This window comes from Neolamprologus multifasciatus, chromosome 11 (assembly GCF_963576455.1).
Source record: "Neolamprologus multifasciatus chromosome 11, fNeoMul1.2, whole genome shotgun sequence".
In the NCBI taxonomy this organism is placed as follows: domain Eukaryota; kingdom Metazoa; phylum Chordata; class Actinopteri; order Cichliformes; family Cichlidae; genus Neolamprologus; species Neolamprologus multifasciatus.
In genome coordinates this window covers 34983062-34998688 of record NC_140449.1, presented here as the reverse complement: position 1 = coordinate 34998688, position 15627 = coordinate 34983062, and the positions used below count along the sequence as shown (strand labels likewise).

General features: G+C 42.2%; 2 protein-coding genes across 7 annotated transcripts in view; both read left to right on the top strand.

The window, feature by feature from the left end:
- Nucleotides 1-2107, top strand: part of LOC146509157 (uncharacterized) — a 12537-nt gene extending 10430 nt beyond the window's left edge. For 3 of the 4 annotated variants that reach the window (XM_085176371.1, XM_085176370.1, XM_085176369.1), the window contains one exon: nucleotides 477-2107. In XM_085176371.1, the coding sequence (XP_085032497.1) occupies nucleotides 477-534 (58 nt within the window). In that variant the 3' untranslated portion in view covers nucleotides 535-2107. The remainder of the gene's footprint in view (nucleotides 1-476) is intronic. The other variant, XR_014876688.1, reaches the window with a different exon arrangement.
- A 482-nt stretch (nucleotides 2108-2589) lies between these two features.
- LOC146509156 (B-cell receptor CD22-like) lies at nucleotides 2590-15416 on the top strand. Of its 3 annotated transcripts, XM_085176380.1 has the most exons (9): nucleotides 2590-3476; nucleotides 3508-3666; nucleotides 4335-4420; nucleotides 7835-8209; nucleotides 8299-8562; nucleotides 8832-8922; nucleotides 10581-10635; nucleotides 11072-11205; nucleotides 11417-15416. In XM_085176380.1, exons 1-9 carry the CDS (start codon nucleotides 3400-3402, stop codon nucleotides 11472-11474), a joined length of 1299 nt encoding a protein of 432 aa, XP_085032506.1. In that variant the 5' UTR covers nucleotides 2590-3399; the 3' UTR covers nucleotides 11475-15416. The 3 variants fall into 3 exon arrangements, with proteins under 3 accessions (XP_085032506.1, XP_085032505.1, XP_085032504.1); XM_085176379.1 differs by lacking the exons at nucleotides 2590-3476; nucleotides 3508-3666 and adding an exon at nucleotides 3709-3935 and having other exon boundaries at nucleotides 4193-4420; XM_085176378.1 differs by lacking the exons at nucleotides 2590-3476; nucleotides 3508-3666 and having other exon boundaries at nucleotides 3709-4420.
- The last annotated feature ends 211 nt before the right edge of the window (nucleotides 15417-15627 follow it).

The following is a 15627-nucleotide window of genomic DNA, read 5'->3' as shown; positions in this document are numbered from 1 at the left end:
AGTTGTTGACTCACTGAAAAACTGTCGATTTGATGCCATGCTGTGATGCATTCTGGGACTCTGGGTTTTCTCTTTGGTGTGTAAAAGTTGTTGGACTTCTTTTACTTGGTGACTGCTTTTAGGCTTCCTGTTAATTCTTAGTCTTGGACTTCGTTGCTTGCAGCTACTTGCTCTTTATTTTTTCACAAATGGAATTTTCCAATCATTAGAATCAGAATCTTTATTGTCATTGTAGCAACAAAGCATTGAACAACAAAATAGAGACACAAATCTGCAAAAGAAGAATAAAAGTTAACAAAAAAACGAAGAACGCAGTAGATGGACTCATCCCCCCACCGTGGTATCGTCTGCAGACATTACAGTGGTGTAACTGTGGTGCAGGGGGCTCAGCCCTGTTGGGAGCCAGATGTGGGCGCTCACTCTAACCCCAGATGTTTTTATGGCGCTCATGTGGAGTTTTCTCTTGGTCTTCACAGGCACGTGGAGGAAGTCGATAATGCCGTTGTCTACTCTTCACTAGCCAGTCGAGGCTGAAGGCACGCTCTCACCCACAGAACTGAAAGGAGCCACGCTGACCACAGGAGAAGCTGCAGGAAGCTCTGACCTGCAGCACTTTGTGTTGATCTGCTGCAGTCTGACTTTCATACAGCAGCAGGCAGCTCGCTGCGATGATCAGATTCCTCTTGTGAAAGCTCTGTGGTGCAGACAGTTGGATAAATTCATAAATGCAGCTTTATGTCCACCCTGCCTGGGGGGTACGTGTTGGTTTGGCAGCTGCTTCTCGCAGGCCCGGCAGAGGAATCATGCTTTGTTCAAGATCAGCGTCTAAGCTCGAGCTCTGTTGTCAGGGCGCTCAGTCTGTGACGCAGCAACTTTATTTTGTATGTTTGATATCTTATGATGTATCAGAGTAATGGTAAGTTTGTGTGTTATTATTAGTATGTCTTAGTTAGGTTTTGTTTAGATACAATGTCTGTGTTTCCCACGTCCAATTGTCAATCAATCACTCTTGTGTTTCCATGTTCAGAGTGTTTAGTTTTGCTTCCCCTGTGGCATCGTGTTCATTTGTGTCAGCTGTGTTTCCAGGTGTTTCCACTTCCCTCATTACTCTTCTGGATAAGATAAGATAAGATAAGATAAGATAAGATCCATACCTTGGATGTTCAGTGGTGGCAGTGGAGGATGTTTGTGCCTGTGGAGGTCTACCACCAGCTCTGTGGTTTTACTGGTGTTGATCTGGAGGTAGTTCTGCTGGCACCAGTCCACAAAACCATGGGTCAGTTCTTGGTACTCTTTGTCGTCCCCATCAGTGATGAGGCTGACTATTATAGAGACGTCAAATCATTTCTGCAGGAAGTCCTGGGTGGAGTTGTGGGAGAAGTCTGCAGTGTAGATGGTGAAGAGGAACGGAGCCAGAAGCGTTCCCTGTGGGGCCCCGTACTGCAGACGACCCTGTCCGACACACAGCCCTGAGTTCTCACATACTGTGGTCGGTCAGTGAGGTAGTCCAGGATCCATGTAGTGAGGTGACGGTCCACTCCTGAGTCTCCAGCTTGTCCGTCAGGACTGTGGGAAGAATGGTGTTGAAGGCAGTGGAGAAATCAAAGAACATGATTCTCACAGTGCTCCCAGCAGTCTCCAGTGCTCCCAGCAGTCTCCAGTGCTCCCAGCGGTCTCCAGGTGCCAGGCTGGTAGGCAAACTGAAGTGGTTCCAGTGATGAGCTCACCAGGGGCTGAACCAGGACCGGTGTCCAGGGTCTTGATCAGGTGGGATGTCAGAGCCAGCGGCCTGTAGCTGTTGAGGTCATTGGGATGTGGAGTCCTTGGCACTGGTACCACACAGGTTTTCCAGACCTGTGGGACTCTTCTCAGCCTCAGCTGATGTTAACCTGACCTGCTGTATTTAGGTCCTCTGTCTTCCTGTGTTCAGTGTCAGGTCGTCTGTTGTCTCCATGTTCCAGGTATCTATGTATGCCAAGTTTCACGTTTAGGGTTTTTCATCTTTAGTTTTAGTTTTTCCAGTTTTTGTTATAGTTTGTTTTTCTCGGTTCTCTTTGTATTTCTCCATCAGCCATAATAAACGTCTCGCTTTCACTTAATACTGAGTTTGTTTGGTCTACATTCATTGATCGAGTCTCAGCACAGTGACGACTGTAAATATGAGATTTCCTCTTGTGTTTGTGTAGTTTAAATAATTTCTTCACTGACACTGAAACATGTCTGACTGAACCCTCTGGAGTCCCTCTGTACTCTGTACTGTACTGTACTGTACTGTACTCTGTACTGTACTCTGTACTGTACTCTGTACTGTACTCTGTACTGTGTACTCTCTACTCTGTACTCTACTCTACTCTGTACTCTGTACTCTACTCTGTACTCTGTACTCTGTACTGTACTCTGTACTCTGTACTCTCTACTCTGTACTCTACTCTACTCTGTACTCTACTCTGTACTCTACTCTGTACTCTACTCTGTACTCTGTACTCTCAACTGTACTCTACTCTGTACTGTACTCTGTACTCTCAACTGTACTCTCAACTGTACTCTGTACTCTCAACTGTACTCTACTCTGTACTCTACTCTGTACTGTACACTGTACTCTGTACTCTACTCTGTACTCTCAACTGTACTCTGTACTGTACTCTGTACTCTCAACTGTACTCTACTCTGTACTCTACTCTGTACTGTACACTGTACTCTGTACTGTACTCTGTACTCTCAACTGTACTCTGTACTGTACTCTGTACTCTACTCTGTACTGTACTCTGTACTCTACTCTGTACTGTACACTGTACTCTGTACTCTGTACTGTACTCTGTACTCTACTCTGTACTCTCAACTGTACTCTGTACTCTACTCTGTACTCTACTCTGTACTCTGTACTCTACTCTGTACTCTGTACTTGGGGCAACCGTGGCTCAGTTGGTTGGGAAGCGCATCTGTAACCGGAAGGTCGCCGGTTCGATCCCTGGATCCCCTGGTCGTTGTGTCCTTGGGCAGACACTTTACCCTACCACCTACTGGTGATGGTGCTACTACTCTTAACTGTACTCTTCCCTGAGCAGCACTTTTGTTCTTGTTGCATCATTTTGTAAATATGGATTTTTTAGCTGCATCCTGCTGATGAAGCTGCAGCAGCAGGATGCAGCTCAGTTTCTTCCTCATCTCAAAGTTTAGAAAAACGGTTTCTTTTTTAATTTCTCACCTTGAGGACGTGGGCTGATTGAGTGTGAAAGGCTGTTTTCAGAGGAAGTACCAAAAAAAGAAAAGTTTCTGGGCAGTTTTGGAGAACCAGGTCAGCGAGACAACACTTCCTGTAAGATGACTTCACACAATCAAACCCACAAAATAAATAAATGTATTCTTAGCATCGTTTAGATGTAACGATGAGGCACAACAATGATACAAATACAGGATGCACAACAACCCTGCAAAGAGTTAACTCCTGAAGAGCGTTCTGTGTTTTATTTCTGTCTGCGGTCTTCAGCTTGCTGATAAGAGTCACAGCAACGCCCAACATGAAGGTCGCCAGCGTGAAAGCAGCCGAGCTGTGGGGGACATCAGCATCTGGACATCATCTCCACCGTCCATGCCAAACAAAAGACACAGGAGGACGGGGAGGATGGACAGATGTTTCAGCTGTGCAGATGGAAACTCCACATCTGTGTACGTTAACATTTTGTGCTTGTGTGTGTGATCTATTCTGAGTGTTGAGTGGATGTCCTCTGATGCACTTGCAGTTTTAGTCCTTTTATAACTTTGTCCTTTCTTCTGTGGAGGACGCTGACGTTGCTGTGGTCAGCCCTTCAGTAGCCAGTCGAAGCTGGAGCCACTTCTGAAGCCAAAGTAAACGCAGCGACCACAGGAGAAGCCGCAGATTGCCACTTCCTGATCCCCTCTCCTCGTTATGCTGTCTGTCCTCTGCACTTGTGTCAGTCTGAAACCTTTTTAGATCTATATTTGCTCTGCAGAGCTCATGATTGTGCAAACTCTCTGTGCTCTGTTGCAACATCTCCTTGTGCTTCTGAAATAGAAAAGAGGAAGAAAAAAACTTTTTCATTTTCAAAGCAGTGCTTCGTTTTTGTCCAGACTGACAACTCTCTTATGTTTCTGTGATAAAAACAAACTTCTGTTTGTGATAAACTGATTTTCTTTTCTTGTTTTTTCTTTTTCTTTGCACGAATGATTTCAGGCCTGATCGCATATAAAATGTGAAAGGAAGTAACTCCAAAAGGAGCGGCGCTGGTCCGACTAACAGAGCCAAGTCAGAGAGGAGAGTTCCTCAAAACAAAAACGAGACATCATCATTTCTCAGCTTCGCTCTCTGATTACAGACGAAACCCAGAGCAGCTCAACAGAAACCCGAACATGTCAGTTTATGGTGAAATGAGTCTGTGGAGCTTCGTGTTCCTGCTGGCAGGTAAAACTGAAAAGATGTTTTTATTCTTGTTAATGACGGATCTGTGAAGTTGTGCTTTCACTCGCTGCTGCTGCTCGGTCTGCAAACTGTTTCCAAATCTACAAACGTATTAAATCAGAGAAATGATTCGAATCACGTAGAATTAATGACGATGTGAAACAAGCTGATGTTATCACACAGGGAGGGTTAACGATCGTTTCAAAGAGCTCGGAGCTGCTGGAGGGGAAACGAAAGGAGAAGGTTTCTAAATGAAACTCGAGTGTTTTATAACAGACGGATTATTTCTGTCTGTTAGTGACGGACATTTTAAACCCACGTTTACTTTAAGAGTACTTTTACTGCAGTGATATAAAAACGCGTCTGTTCTCATTACTTCTCTTTTCCTTCTTCCCTGTTGTGCTGTCGGTTGTGTAAATAAAAGCTTGTTGCTGTTGGTGCTCTGAAAGCTGGTGCAGCTGTTACACAGGTGAGCTGCGCCTGTTTAATGCGACGTTGCTGCCCGCTGCTTCACCTGTGTTTCCAGGACGACTGATAAATCACCGTTGATCAATAGTCGTGCATATCAATGAGCATGAAACTGACCTCACGGCCTGTAGTTGGTCAGTGGTGCCAGTGTCAGTCATTATGTGTAAGGTTGGAAACCTGCAGTCAGCTGAGACTGAAGAAGTCACTTGGATGATGATGATGATGAAACGTTTCTCCCACTGAAAACATCCAGATGAACAGAATCCATGTTTTGGGATTTCCTTACCTGGATGCTTGAGCATCAGGACTTTCCAGGATTTATTTGGAACAGCAGGGAGCACGGTCATAAAGAAACACAGAAAACACTGAGTAGGATTTTCATGCTGATGTGATACATGAAGAGTTTAAATACAGATGTGCACTGAAGTTTAATTAAACTGGGCATGAATCCTGGGCTGTTAATGGTTCCTTTCACGCGTCTCCAGGCTGAAGGATTTTGCAGCAAACATGTTTAATAACTTTCAAAAACACAAACTGTGTACAGAAGTTGACCATAGGAGTGACCGCCATGTTGAAAGCTGGTAACCAGCCCCACAGCTAACTCGGCAGGTCGGGACCATCTCGGTTAAATAAACTTCTGCTTTCCTCCGCGTCGGGCGAGCTGCCATGGCTCAGTCCTGAGCTGCTTTAGCAGACTTCCTGTTTTTCTTACTTGCATCACTTCTTCTGCTGAAAGTACAGAAATATTACAGAGTAAGGGCACAGTTTTACTCGTACTGCTGTCTTAAAATAACCTTTTTAATGATGTATGCAACACTACTGATGGATTTGACATTTTCCTGAAAGACTTTTTTGAATTAGTATATGAGTATTAAATAAAACATGTTTCTGCACTAACGTGGTGTTAATACAATTCAATACACACAGGTCTGAATGAACTTGTATTAAGAATTGAACAAATTGGACTCATGCTGCTTGTTTCCAGCTCGAAATGTTATCTTTAGACTCTTCATTTATCTCATGTTGCCCTTTGCTGCAGCCACTCTGTTCATCCATGAAACAAGCTGGTTTAGCTTCTCCTCAAAGTCTCCTCAGTCTGTCCTCTGGATGCACTGACAGACTGAGAAATCCTTCAGCATGGCGTACTGAGGTTAGCAGCAGCAGCAGCATTACAGGCAGAGAGACAGGAGACAAGAAAGATGAAGGAAGCCTTAAAAAGTCCAGACAGACACTTTAAAATGTGATTTAAGGAGTAAAAGTCTTTTTAAAAAACAAACAAACAAAAGAACTTAAAATATTTGCTGTGTTAAACTATCGCCATCTTTGCTGTTGCAGAACGCTCTCACTGATTATATCTGAGGGCACTTTGAATGTCGTATTTGTCTCTGATGATGAGGCTGCAGCGTGGGCGGAAGCTCAGCCGGTTTCTAAACATGGACGTCTGTTTGTTGGTTCAGGTTTGGTTTGCTTCAGGGAAACATTGTGGTGGTTTAAACAGTGTTGGGGAGTAACGGAATACATGTACCGCCGTTACGTATTTAAAATACAAAATATGAGTAACTGTATTCCGTTACAGTTACCGTTTAAAAAGGTGGTATTTAGAATACAGTTACTTTGTTGAAATAAATGGATTACACGGCGGTACTTCCCTGTTTCATATTGTGGCGGGTCAGGACTGTTTGGGTTTTGTTTGACAGCTACGTTCTGTTGTTCCAGGCGGCAGCGTTACGGTTGCCATGGTTACAGGGTGACGCTCTCTCTCTGCGTGTTTCCTGGGTGAGAGAGCGCCTGTTGTTGTTGTTGTGCTAAGCTAACAGGCAGAATGCTACAGGTATAGCTCTAAAGAATGTAGCATCATGGGCAGTGTAGTCCGTGCTGCAGGGAGAATGGACTGCCATACACGTTATGTGTCTGTGAGCGAGGGAGGGAGAAAAAGGAAAAGTACGAGCTGTCATCGAGCAGAAACGGGAGCTGGAAGCATGTAAATATAATAATAACCACTGCAGCCAAGAAGAGAGCCTGACGAGCCCAGCTGTAAGTAAGCTATTAAGACTCGACTGTACACCGTGTTCGTGTTTTCCTCTGAAACAATAAGTTCTGTTGGAGCAGCCTTTCAACGCCTCTCTCTGTCTCTGCTAGCAAAGTGACCCAGACAACAAAGTAAAGCTAGTTTTCAGCTACGAGCCGACACAGAACCCACCGTATTAGCCAGAGGTCCCTTTACTACGGTTCGGAGCCGCGGACCTTCAGTAACAGTAATAAATCACAGCAATAGTACATTCATGTAGTTGTAAACAGCATGATAATATATTAAGTAATCCAAAGTATTCAGAATACGTTACTCTCATTGAGTAACGTAATGGAATACGTTACAGAATACATTTTGGGGCATGTAATCTGTAATCTGTAATGGAATACATTTTAAAAGTAACCTTCCCAACACTGGGTTTAAAACAGGATGAGGTTATCCAGCTGTAATCCTGGTATATTCTAACTCAGCATATATTTCCCATCCTTGTTGCTGCTCTGTCTGTAGGGAATCCACATAATCCTTTAGTGTCCAGAGTTTTTGACCTGATTTCCGTCTACAGTCCTTGCAGTGTCACTCCACCCAGTAAAGCCTGCTGTCAGTTAAAAACTGACATCACTGAAAGAACATAATCATCAACATAAGCAATAATGACCTATAGAAAGTTTGCAGCCCTTTGTTTATAGCAGGTCACTCTGTGTTTCAGAGTCTGCAGGGCTGCAGTGAACTGCTGCACGTTATCATATCACAGCATGAGCGACTGTTTGAAGGTTGAGCTGCAGGGTCAAAAACTGAATTTTGATGCAAACCAATCATTAAAAAGTTGTGTTGATAGTTTGTGTGCAACCATAACAACTACCCAGAATACCCTGCCATGATTCTTTGTTTAATCTGACCAGCTTTGTATATTTCATACTCAGGTGCTGTGGGTCAAACTGTGATCTATCCTTTCACGTCTACCTGTGCTGTCAGAGGATCCACTGTCACCCTCCCCTGCACCTTCACACCTCGGAAGTCTTTCAGTGATGGTCGGAGAGAAGTTCCTCTAGAGATCGTCAGAGTGCGCTGGTGTAAGAACCATCCACTCTGTCAGGGCGGCACTCCATCTGTGTATGACAGTAACTCAGCAAACAACGATCCTCGTTATCAATATCTGGGAGACAAGAAGACAAACTGCACTTTACAGATCAGAGATGTTCAGCAGGGAGACCACGCAAGCTTTCGCTTCAGGATGGAAGCTGATCATGTTGAAGGAAGTTTTACTAACCAGGAAGGAGTGACTGTCACAGTTGTTGGTGAGAACAAAAAAATCTTAATTCTGCAAATAATCAAACTATCATTAAGAATTAATAAGTGTGAAGTAATATAAACACTTTGATTTTAGAGTCGACTAAAATGAGAATAATCAGCCCCAGTAAAGATAAAAAGTTGAGCAGAGGTGAAACCGTCACACTGCTCTGTGCTTCAGTCTGCACTTTCCACCAACTGGAGGTCACGTGGTTCAAAGATGGCCACGCCCTCTCAGAGACTGGCCCCTCCCTCCGTCTCAGCCCTCTGACTGCAGAGCATTCTGGGAACTACACCTGTGCTCTGAAGAAGATCATGGAGACTCTCTCTGAGCCGCACAGCCTGCAGGTGGAGGCTGGAGGTTTGTTCAGTTTTCTCAAGCTTTTTAAAAAATGTTGAGACGTCATCAAACTGCAAACACACGACAATGATGGTCAACCTGACACCAAATCATCTCAGCAGCAGAATAAAACTGGGACATTTGCATCTGGAAAAACTCCTTCATACAAACACTGTTTTTATACTCAGCTTATAAATGAACCACATGTAAAACACGTGAAGAGCTTTGTTCACTTTCATAAATCTGCACCCAGTGATGTCACCCATGATCTGTTGTTTGTGTTCTAACAGCTGATGGTGTCCTTCGTCTGGTACTTGGTGTGGTGTTTGGTCTCCTGCTGGCTGTGATCCTGCTCGTACTCTTCATCTTCATCATCAAAAGGTGCAGAAACAGAGTCGAGTGTTTGAACTATTTCATGTTTTTGTGGTTTTACTTTAGCAAAGAAGCAAATTATGTGAAGTTGGTGTGGATTTCAAACTTCATCCTCAGTAAACACGAAGCAGACATTCACCTTAAATATATCAAATCAAAGGTTTATTTTTTTTAATAATTAATAATAAAATAAAATGTGTTTGCTGTATATTTATATCAATCTGGAAAATATCATTTGATCAAATCCCGTTAAATTGTACTTGTAATAAACAGTGTTGGTCAAGTTACTTGAAAAAAGTAATCAGTAACTAATTACTGATTACTTCCCCAAAAAAGTAATCCCGTTACTTTACTGATTACTTATTTTCAAAAGTAATTAATTACTTAATTACTTAGTTACTTTTTAAAAACACGATTTACAACCTGAATAGGTGATAAAGTGATAGATCTTTCAGCCCAATTCTACTTTTTCTGCATAATCATCATACAAAATGTAATCAAATGGAAAAGTCTCTTTTTAAAACTTGTTTTATTAGTTTTAATCTTTTAACTTTATGCATCAAGCAAACATTTAATTATCTGCAACATTCTCTGACTGGAAGAAATTTGTTTAATATTTAAACCTATTTTCTGCACATTCCAGCACATAAAATAAAATATTTTTTGTGTTTACACTCAGTCTTTCAAATAGATGCAAGTAAAACACAGCAGAAAATAAATAAAGTCAAAGACTAGCGGTCCTGTTGCTCTATTTTCACCTGTAAAGCAGGAGTGGGGTAGGCGGAGGGTTACCCTGGTGCAGGTGTGCAGCGGTCAGTGGAAGAATCCGCGAGTTTCTCTGTGAGTTTCCCATTACGTCGTAGCTACTCGGTGCTTGTTCGGAAGTTTAGGGGTTTTTTCGCTGTAAAAAGAAGTTTTCTTCCCACGCACAACGGACACTAATGTTTTTGTCACTTTTTATGGAATCAAACTCAAAGTAAGGTCAGTACTTCCACGCTTTAAACGCTGCACGCTCATACTCTCTCTGCACTCGATATATGATCCATTGTTGATCTGCACACAGCTGTTGTCACGAACGTCGCACTCGCTTACGTCACTGTCATGAGACATTCTCGCAAAAAATCACGGTTTTAGTAACGCAGTAACGCAGCGTTCCTACAGGAAAGTAACGGTAATCTAATTACCGTTTTTGCAATAGTAATCCCTTACTTTACTCGTTACTTTAAAAAAGTAATCAGATTACAGTAACGCGTTACTGCCCATCTCTGGTAATAAATGAGAAAATGCAGAAGCACAGTGTGATAACGTTTAGAATGATTATGCTTCCTCATGTTAATATTTTCCTTTACATGAATAAAGACGTTTCCACCACAGGCTCATGCAGGAAAGGTACAAACTGCAGCCCAAGAATGAAAGAGTCGATTAAGAGACAGTTGGCAAACGTTCTGTTAAATACTTAATAATCTGAGTAGTTTTTCATATTAATAAGAGACAATACAATCAATACAATATCAGCTGATCAACTCTGACATCACAGCATGTTTCCTAACTCCTAACCTACTAATATGTGTGATTTATAATCACATGGAAACATAATATTTTCTGTCTTTGTGTCCGTTTTCTACAGTCCTGTTGTGTGATTCTCATAAATACTGATACTGTTGCAGGAAGCTGGCAGCAGCAGAGGATCAGAGCGCTGTGGGAGGTGATCCGGAGCAGAAGGTGAGTTGGTGATGGGAGGACTTTACTATGAATGAATCTTATAGGAAATGAGCTTCCTCTGAAGGGTGGCTGGCCTCTCCCTTAGAGATAGGGTGAGAAGTTCGTCCATCCGGGAGGGGCTCAGAGTAGAGCCGCTGCTGCTCCACATCGAAAGGAGCCAGCTGAGGTGGTTCGGGCATCTGACAAGGATGCCTCCTGGGCGCCTCCTGGGTGAGGTGTTCCAGGCTGTGACACTTTAAACGGTCTCCCCCGCGACCCGGCCTCGGATAAAGCGGATGAAGATGGATGGATGAATCTTATAGGATGTGATGTGACATTCTGTATAGTTTATTATTTTAGCAAGCTTGAGTTCAAAACATGTGCATTGATTGAAAGTGTGCTGCTTTGATTCTGGATCTTCAGTCTGATCTCTTTGTTTCCCTGCTGTGCTTCTCAGCATCCTGATAGCATCTACAGCAACATCGTGAAGTCTGCACAAACCGAGGCAGCTCAGCAGCAGGAACCCGGCCGAGCCGCGGAGGACGTCAGCTACGCCTCCGTCCAGTTCAAACAGAAGGAACAGGAGAGCAGGTAGGACGCAGCGATGGAAACATTTAAACACTCGCGTTTGTGTCGTCGCACAAACAACAGACAGCTCAGATTTGTGGCGGTGACACTGAAGCCGCTGCGACAAGCAGACAGTGATGAAAGACAACGTGTCACAATAACACCACAGAAGTGTCCGTCTATGCTGCATTCATGAGCTGTCATCAGATCATTTTCTTTTGATTTTTGTTTGTAGGCGCCTGCAGGCGGCCAACGATGACGTCGTCTATTCCTCAGTGTCCAGTCGAGGATGAACCGCAGCTCTCTCACTCCCTCGATCCACCAATCAGGAAGCTGTGAGCTGTGGCAGTTTGTGTTAATCTGTTTGATGAAGCTGCGGCTCCACTCTGACTTTATACAGAACTATTAGAAAACTTCAGAGAGATGAACCAAAGCTGCAGCTCTGTGGTGCATGTGTGCTGTGAGGTGGAGGAAGTCATGAATGCAGCTCAGTCCGTATTGGGACAGTCCGTAACGCTGTCCATATTGGGAATAACTCACAGTCGAATTATTTGTTTCTGGGCTCCTCTTAGTTCCCCGTGATCTGCTCCACACTCTCTCTGTTATTCCACATCATTATTTTCTCATCTGGAAGCTGGTTTGAAACTCGAGTCTGAGTGAAGGACCCGGCACACTTCTTCTTACAGCGCTCATTAAACCAGGACGAGGAAAAATGCAACAATGCAGACTTTATACTCTTCAGAGTCTGAGCTGCTTTTCTCTGATCAGGTTGTTCTGAGAACAAAAGCTCAAACTTTACATTGCTGAACCACAACCATCGTCCACATGCTGCCTGATCTGAGCCGAGCGATCTGCACACGATTCACTTTTATAGCCGTGCAGGTGATTACGTTGATGGTCAGAAAGCTTCATTGGTCCCAGGCCTGTATCACTGCCACTCAATTCATTTGACTCGTCATCAGAGATGTAACGCGTTACTGATTACAGTAACGCATTACTGTAATCCGATTACTTTTTTCAAGTAACGAGTAAAGTAAGGGATTACTATTGCAAAAACGGTAATTAGATTACCGTTACTTTCCCGTAGGAACGCTGCGTTACTGCGTTACTAAAACCGTGATTTTTTGCGAGAATGTCTCATGACAGTGATGTAAGCGAGTGCGACGTTCGTGACAACAGCTGTGTGCAGATCAACAATGGATCATATATCGAGTGCAGAGAGAGTATGAGCGTGCAGCGTTTAAAGCGTGGAAGTACTGACCTTACTTTGAGTTTGATTCCATAAAAAGTGACAAAAACATTAGTGTCCGTTGTGCGTGGGAAGAAAACTTCTTTTTACAGCGAAAAAAACCCTAAACTTCCAAACAAGCACCGAGTAGCTACGACGTAATGGGAAACTCACAGAGAAACTCGCGGATTCTTCCACTGACCGCGGCACACCTGCACCAGGGTAAACCTCCGCCTACCCCACTCCTGCTTTACAGGTGAAAATAGAGCAACAGGACCGCTAGTCTTTGACTTTATTTATTTTCTGCTGTGTTTTACTTGCATCTATTTGAAAGACTGAGTGTAAACACACAAAAATATTTTATTTTATGTGCTGGAATGTGCAGAAAATAGGTTTAAATGTTAAACTAATTTCTTCCAGTCAGAGAATGTTGCAGATAATTAAATTTTTACTTGATGCATAAAGTTAAAAGATTAAAACTAATAAAACAAGTTTTAAAAAGAGACTTTTCCATTTGATTACATTTTGTATGATGGATTATGCAGAAAAAGTAGAATTGGGCTGAAAGATCTATCACTTTATCACCTATTCAGGTTGTAAATCGTGTTGTTAAAAAGTAACTAAGTAATTAATTACTTTTGAACATAAGTAATCAGTAAAGTAACGGGATTACTTTTTGGGGGAAGTAATCAGTAATTAGTTACTGATTACTTTTTTTAAGTAACTTGACCACCACTGCTCGTCATTGTCTCTGTGACTGTCACACATGTAAAACATTAACATCACCTGGTTAGTGGTCACACGTCTGCAAAACCTCAATAAGAGGTGAGAAAATGAGCCGAACCTTCACTTAATCTGTGACCTCATTAAACGTTTCCCAGTGAGTTAAAAGCTCGTCTGCAGTTTGAAGCTCTGCTGAGTGAAACATGAAGTTCATTTTCCAAGTGCTGATGATAGAGGAGAGTTTGCTCTCATTTCCACACTTCTTCTGCTTTACTCGAGCACTTAAAGCACAAACACAACACGCCTGATTCACCCTTAAAAGCACTTCCTGTCTGCATTCACACACATTCAGTCGTCCACGCAGACGCCACATATGCAGAAATGGAAATGAATAACCGGCTTGTCGTTACCCTGTCATGGCTGCCAGAGCTGTACGAGTCCACTTTTTTATACCAGCACTGGCTCAGTGAGATTAGCAACACATTAAGACTTCCTCAGATGTTTTGCAGCTTGATTGCAGAACTTCAGAGGAGGAAGTAGTTCTCCTGTTATTTTCAGGTGTTATTTAGTCTATTTTTAAATGATGCAAAAGCTTTACGAGCCTGCGGTGGTCTCGGTTTCACTGTTAGAGCCGCCTCGCTCTTAAAAACATGAAGCTGTGGCGTCACGATGGGCCTTTGGACATCTTCTACGTACAGTCTGTGTTTCAGTGTCACGACTTCTGTTTTAGAAAATGTTTTATTTGTTATGAACATATGACTTTATTAAAAATAACTTTCATTTTTCTTCTATGTTAATTGCAATAAAAATAAAGATTTTTTTTAATTTGTCTGTTTTTTGTTGTTGTTTGTTGTAAAAAAAAGTTTTTATGAAAAATTTTAAGATTTTCTTTAAATTTCTCGAGGGTTCCTGTTTCCTCTTGATAAACAAACAAGAGAAAACATCGACTATATTAATATTTTAATCTGCGCTGACGTCTGTTTAATCATCCCTCACAAATGTCTTTAGTGTAGGACAAAGTTGTGAAACAGGTGATGGCACGAGCTTCTGAGAATGAGTGTTACAGCTTTAACTCAACAGATGAAGGAAGTTTCTGTTTTCTCTGAAACAAGCAGACAGGATGTGATGTCAGACTCTGCCTGCAGGGACTGAAACGTGTTTGAGACTAAACCTGTCGTAAAAACAACAAAACATGAACAGAATGATTAGAATAAAAAGAACGTGTAAAACTAAAATCTCGACTGTTTTTAATTCGGCAAACAGGAAGCTGAATTTACATTTTTATATCTAAATTTGAGCAGCACGTCAAAAATTAATCAATCATAAAGTTTAACCACTAAAACTATCGAGATTTGAAAATTCATGCATGACAACAATAATCAGATTTTAGCTTTAAAATGTAATTTTCATTAAAGAGCTTCTAAATGCTGCTGAATTAACCTTTACAGAAACATAAAAAGAAAAAAACTAAAGAATGAAAATGAAATCATGACGGAGACGCTGAAAATGAAACTGAAGAAGTAACAGCGACGACTTCATCCACACATCTGTGTGTTCAAATACAAAAAAGCTCCTCTGCACAGAATCCTCGGTGCAGTTTAGATGAGAGAAAATCAACCGATCATAATCAGAGATGGGCAGTAACGCGTTACTGTAATCTGATTACTTTTTTCAAGTAACGAGTAAAGTAAGAGATTACTATTGCAAAAAAGGTAATTAGATTACCGTTACTTTCCCGTAGGAACGCTGCGTTACTGCGTTACTAAAACCGTGATTTTTTGCCAGAATGTCTCATGACAGTGACGTAAGCGAGTGCGACGTTGGTGACAACAGCTGTGTGCAGATCAACAATGGATCATATATCGAGTGCAGAGAGAGTATGAGCGTGCAGCGTTTAAAGCGTGGAAGTACTGACCTTACTTTGAGTTTGATTCCATAAAAAGTGACAAAAACATTAGTGTCCGTTGTGCGTGGGAAAAAAACTTCTTTTTACAGCGAAAAAAACCCCTAAACTTCCAAACAAGCACCGAGTAGCTACGACGTAATGGGAAACTCACAGAGAAACTCGCGGATTCTTCCACTGACCGCTGCACACCTGCACCAGGGTAACCCTCCGCCTACCCCACTCCTGCTTTACAGGTGAAAATAGAGCAACAGGACCGCTAGTCTTTGACTTTATTTATTTTCTGCTGTGTTTTACTTAATTAGTTACTGATTACTTTTTTTCAAGTAACTTGACCAACAGTGATCATAACAATCTTTATTTGTTTTGATGCAGCCAAGGGGGGGGGAAAAAAAAAATACAGATGTTGAACAAACTAAAAATAATATATTATGCTTTAACACTTTTCATTGGATAAACGTTAATTACAGCTCTGACCATGTTTAACGATTGGTGCTGACACATGAAACCAACATCTGGAGCTTCTGCACATCTGGACACTTCCTAGATTGTTAGCGAACTACTGAAACACATTCTTCTGTCTTTGTGTCCA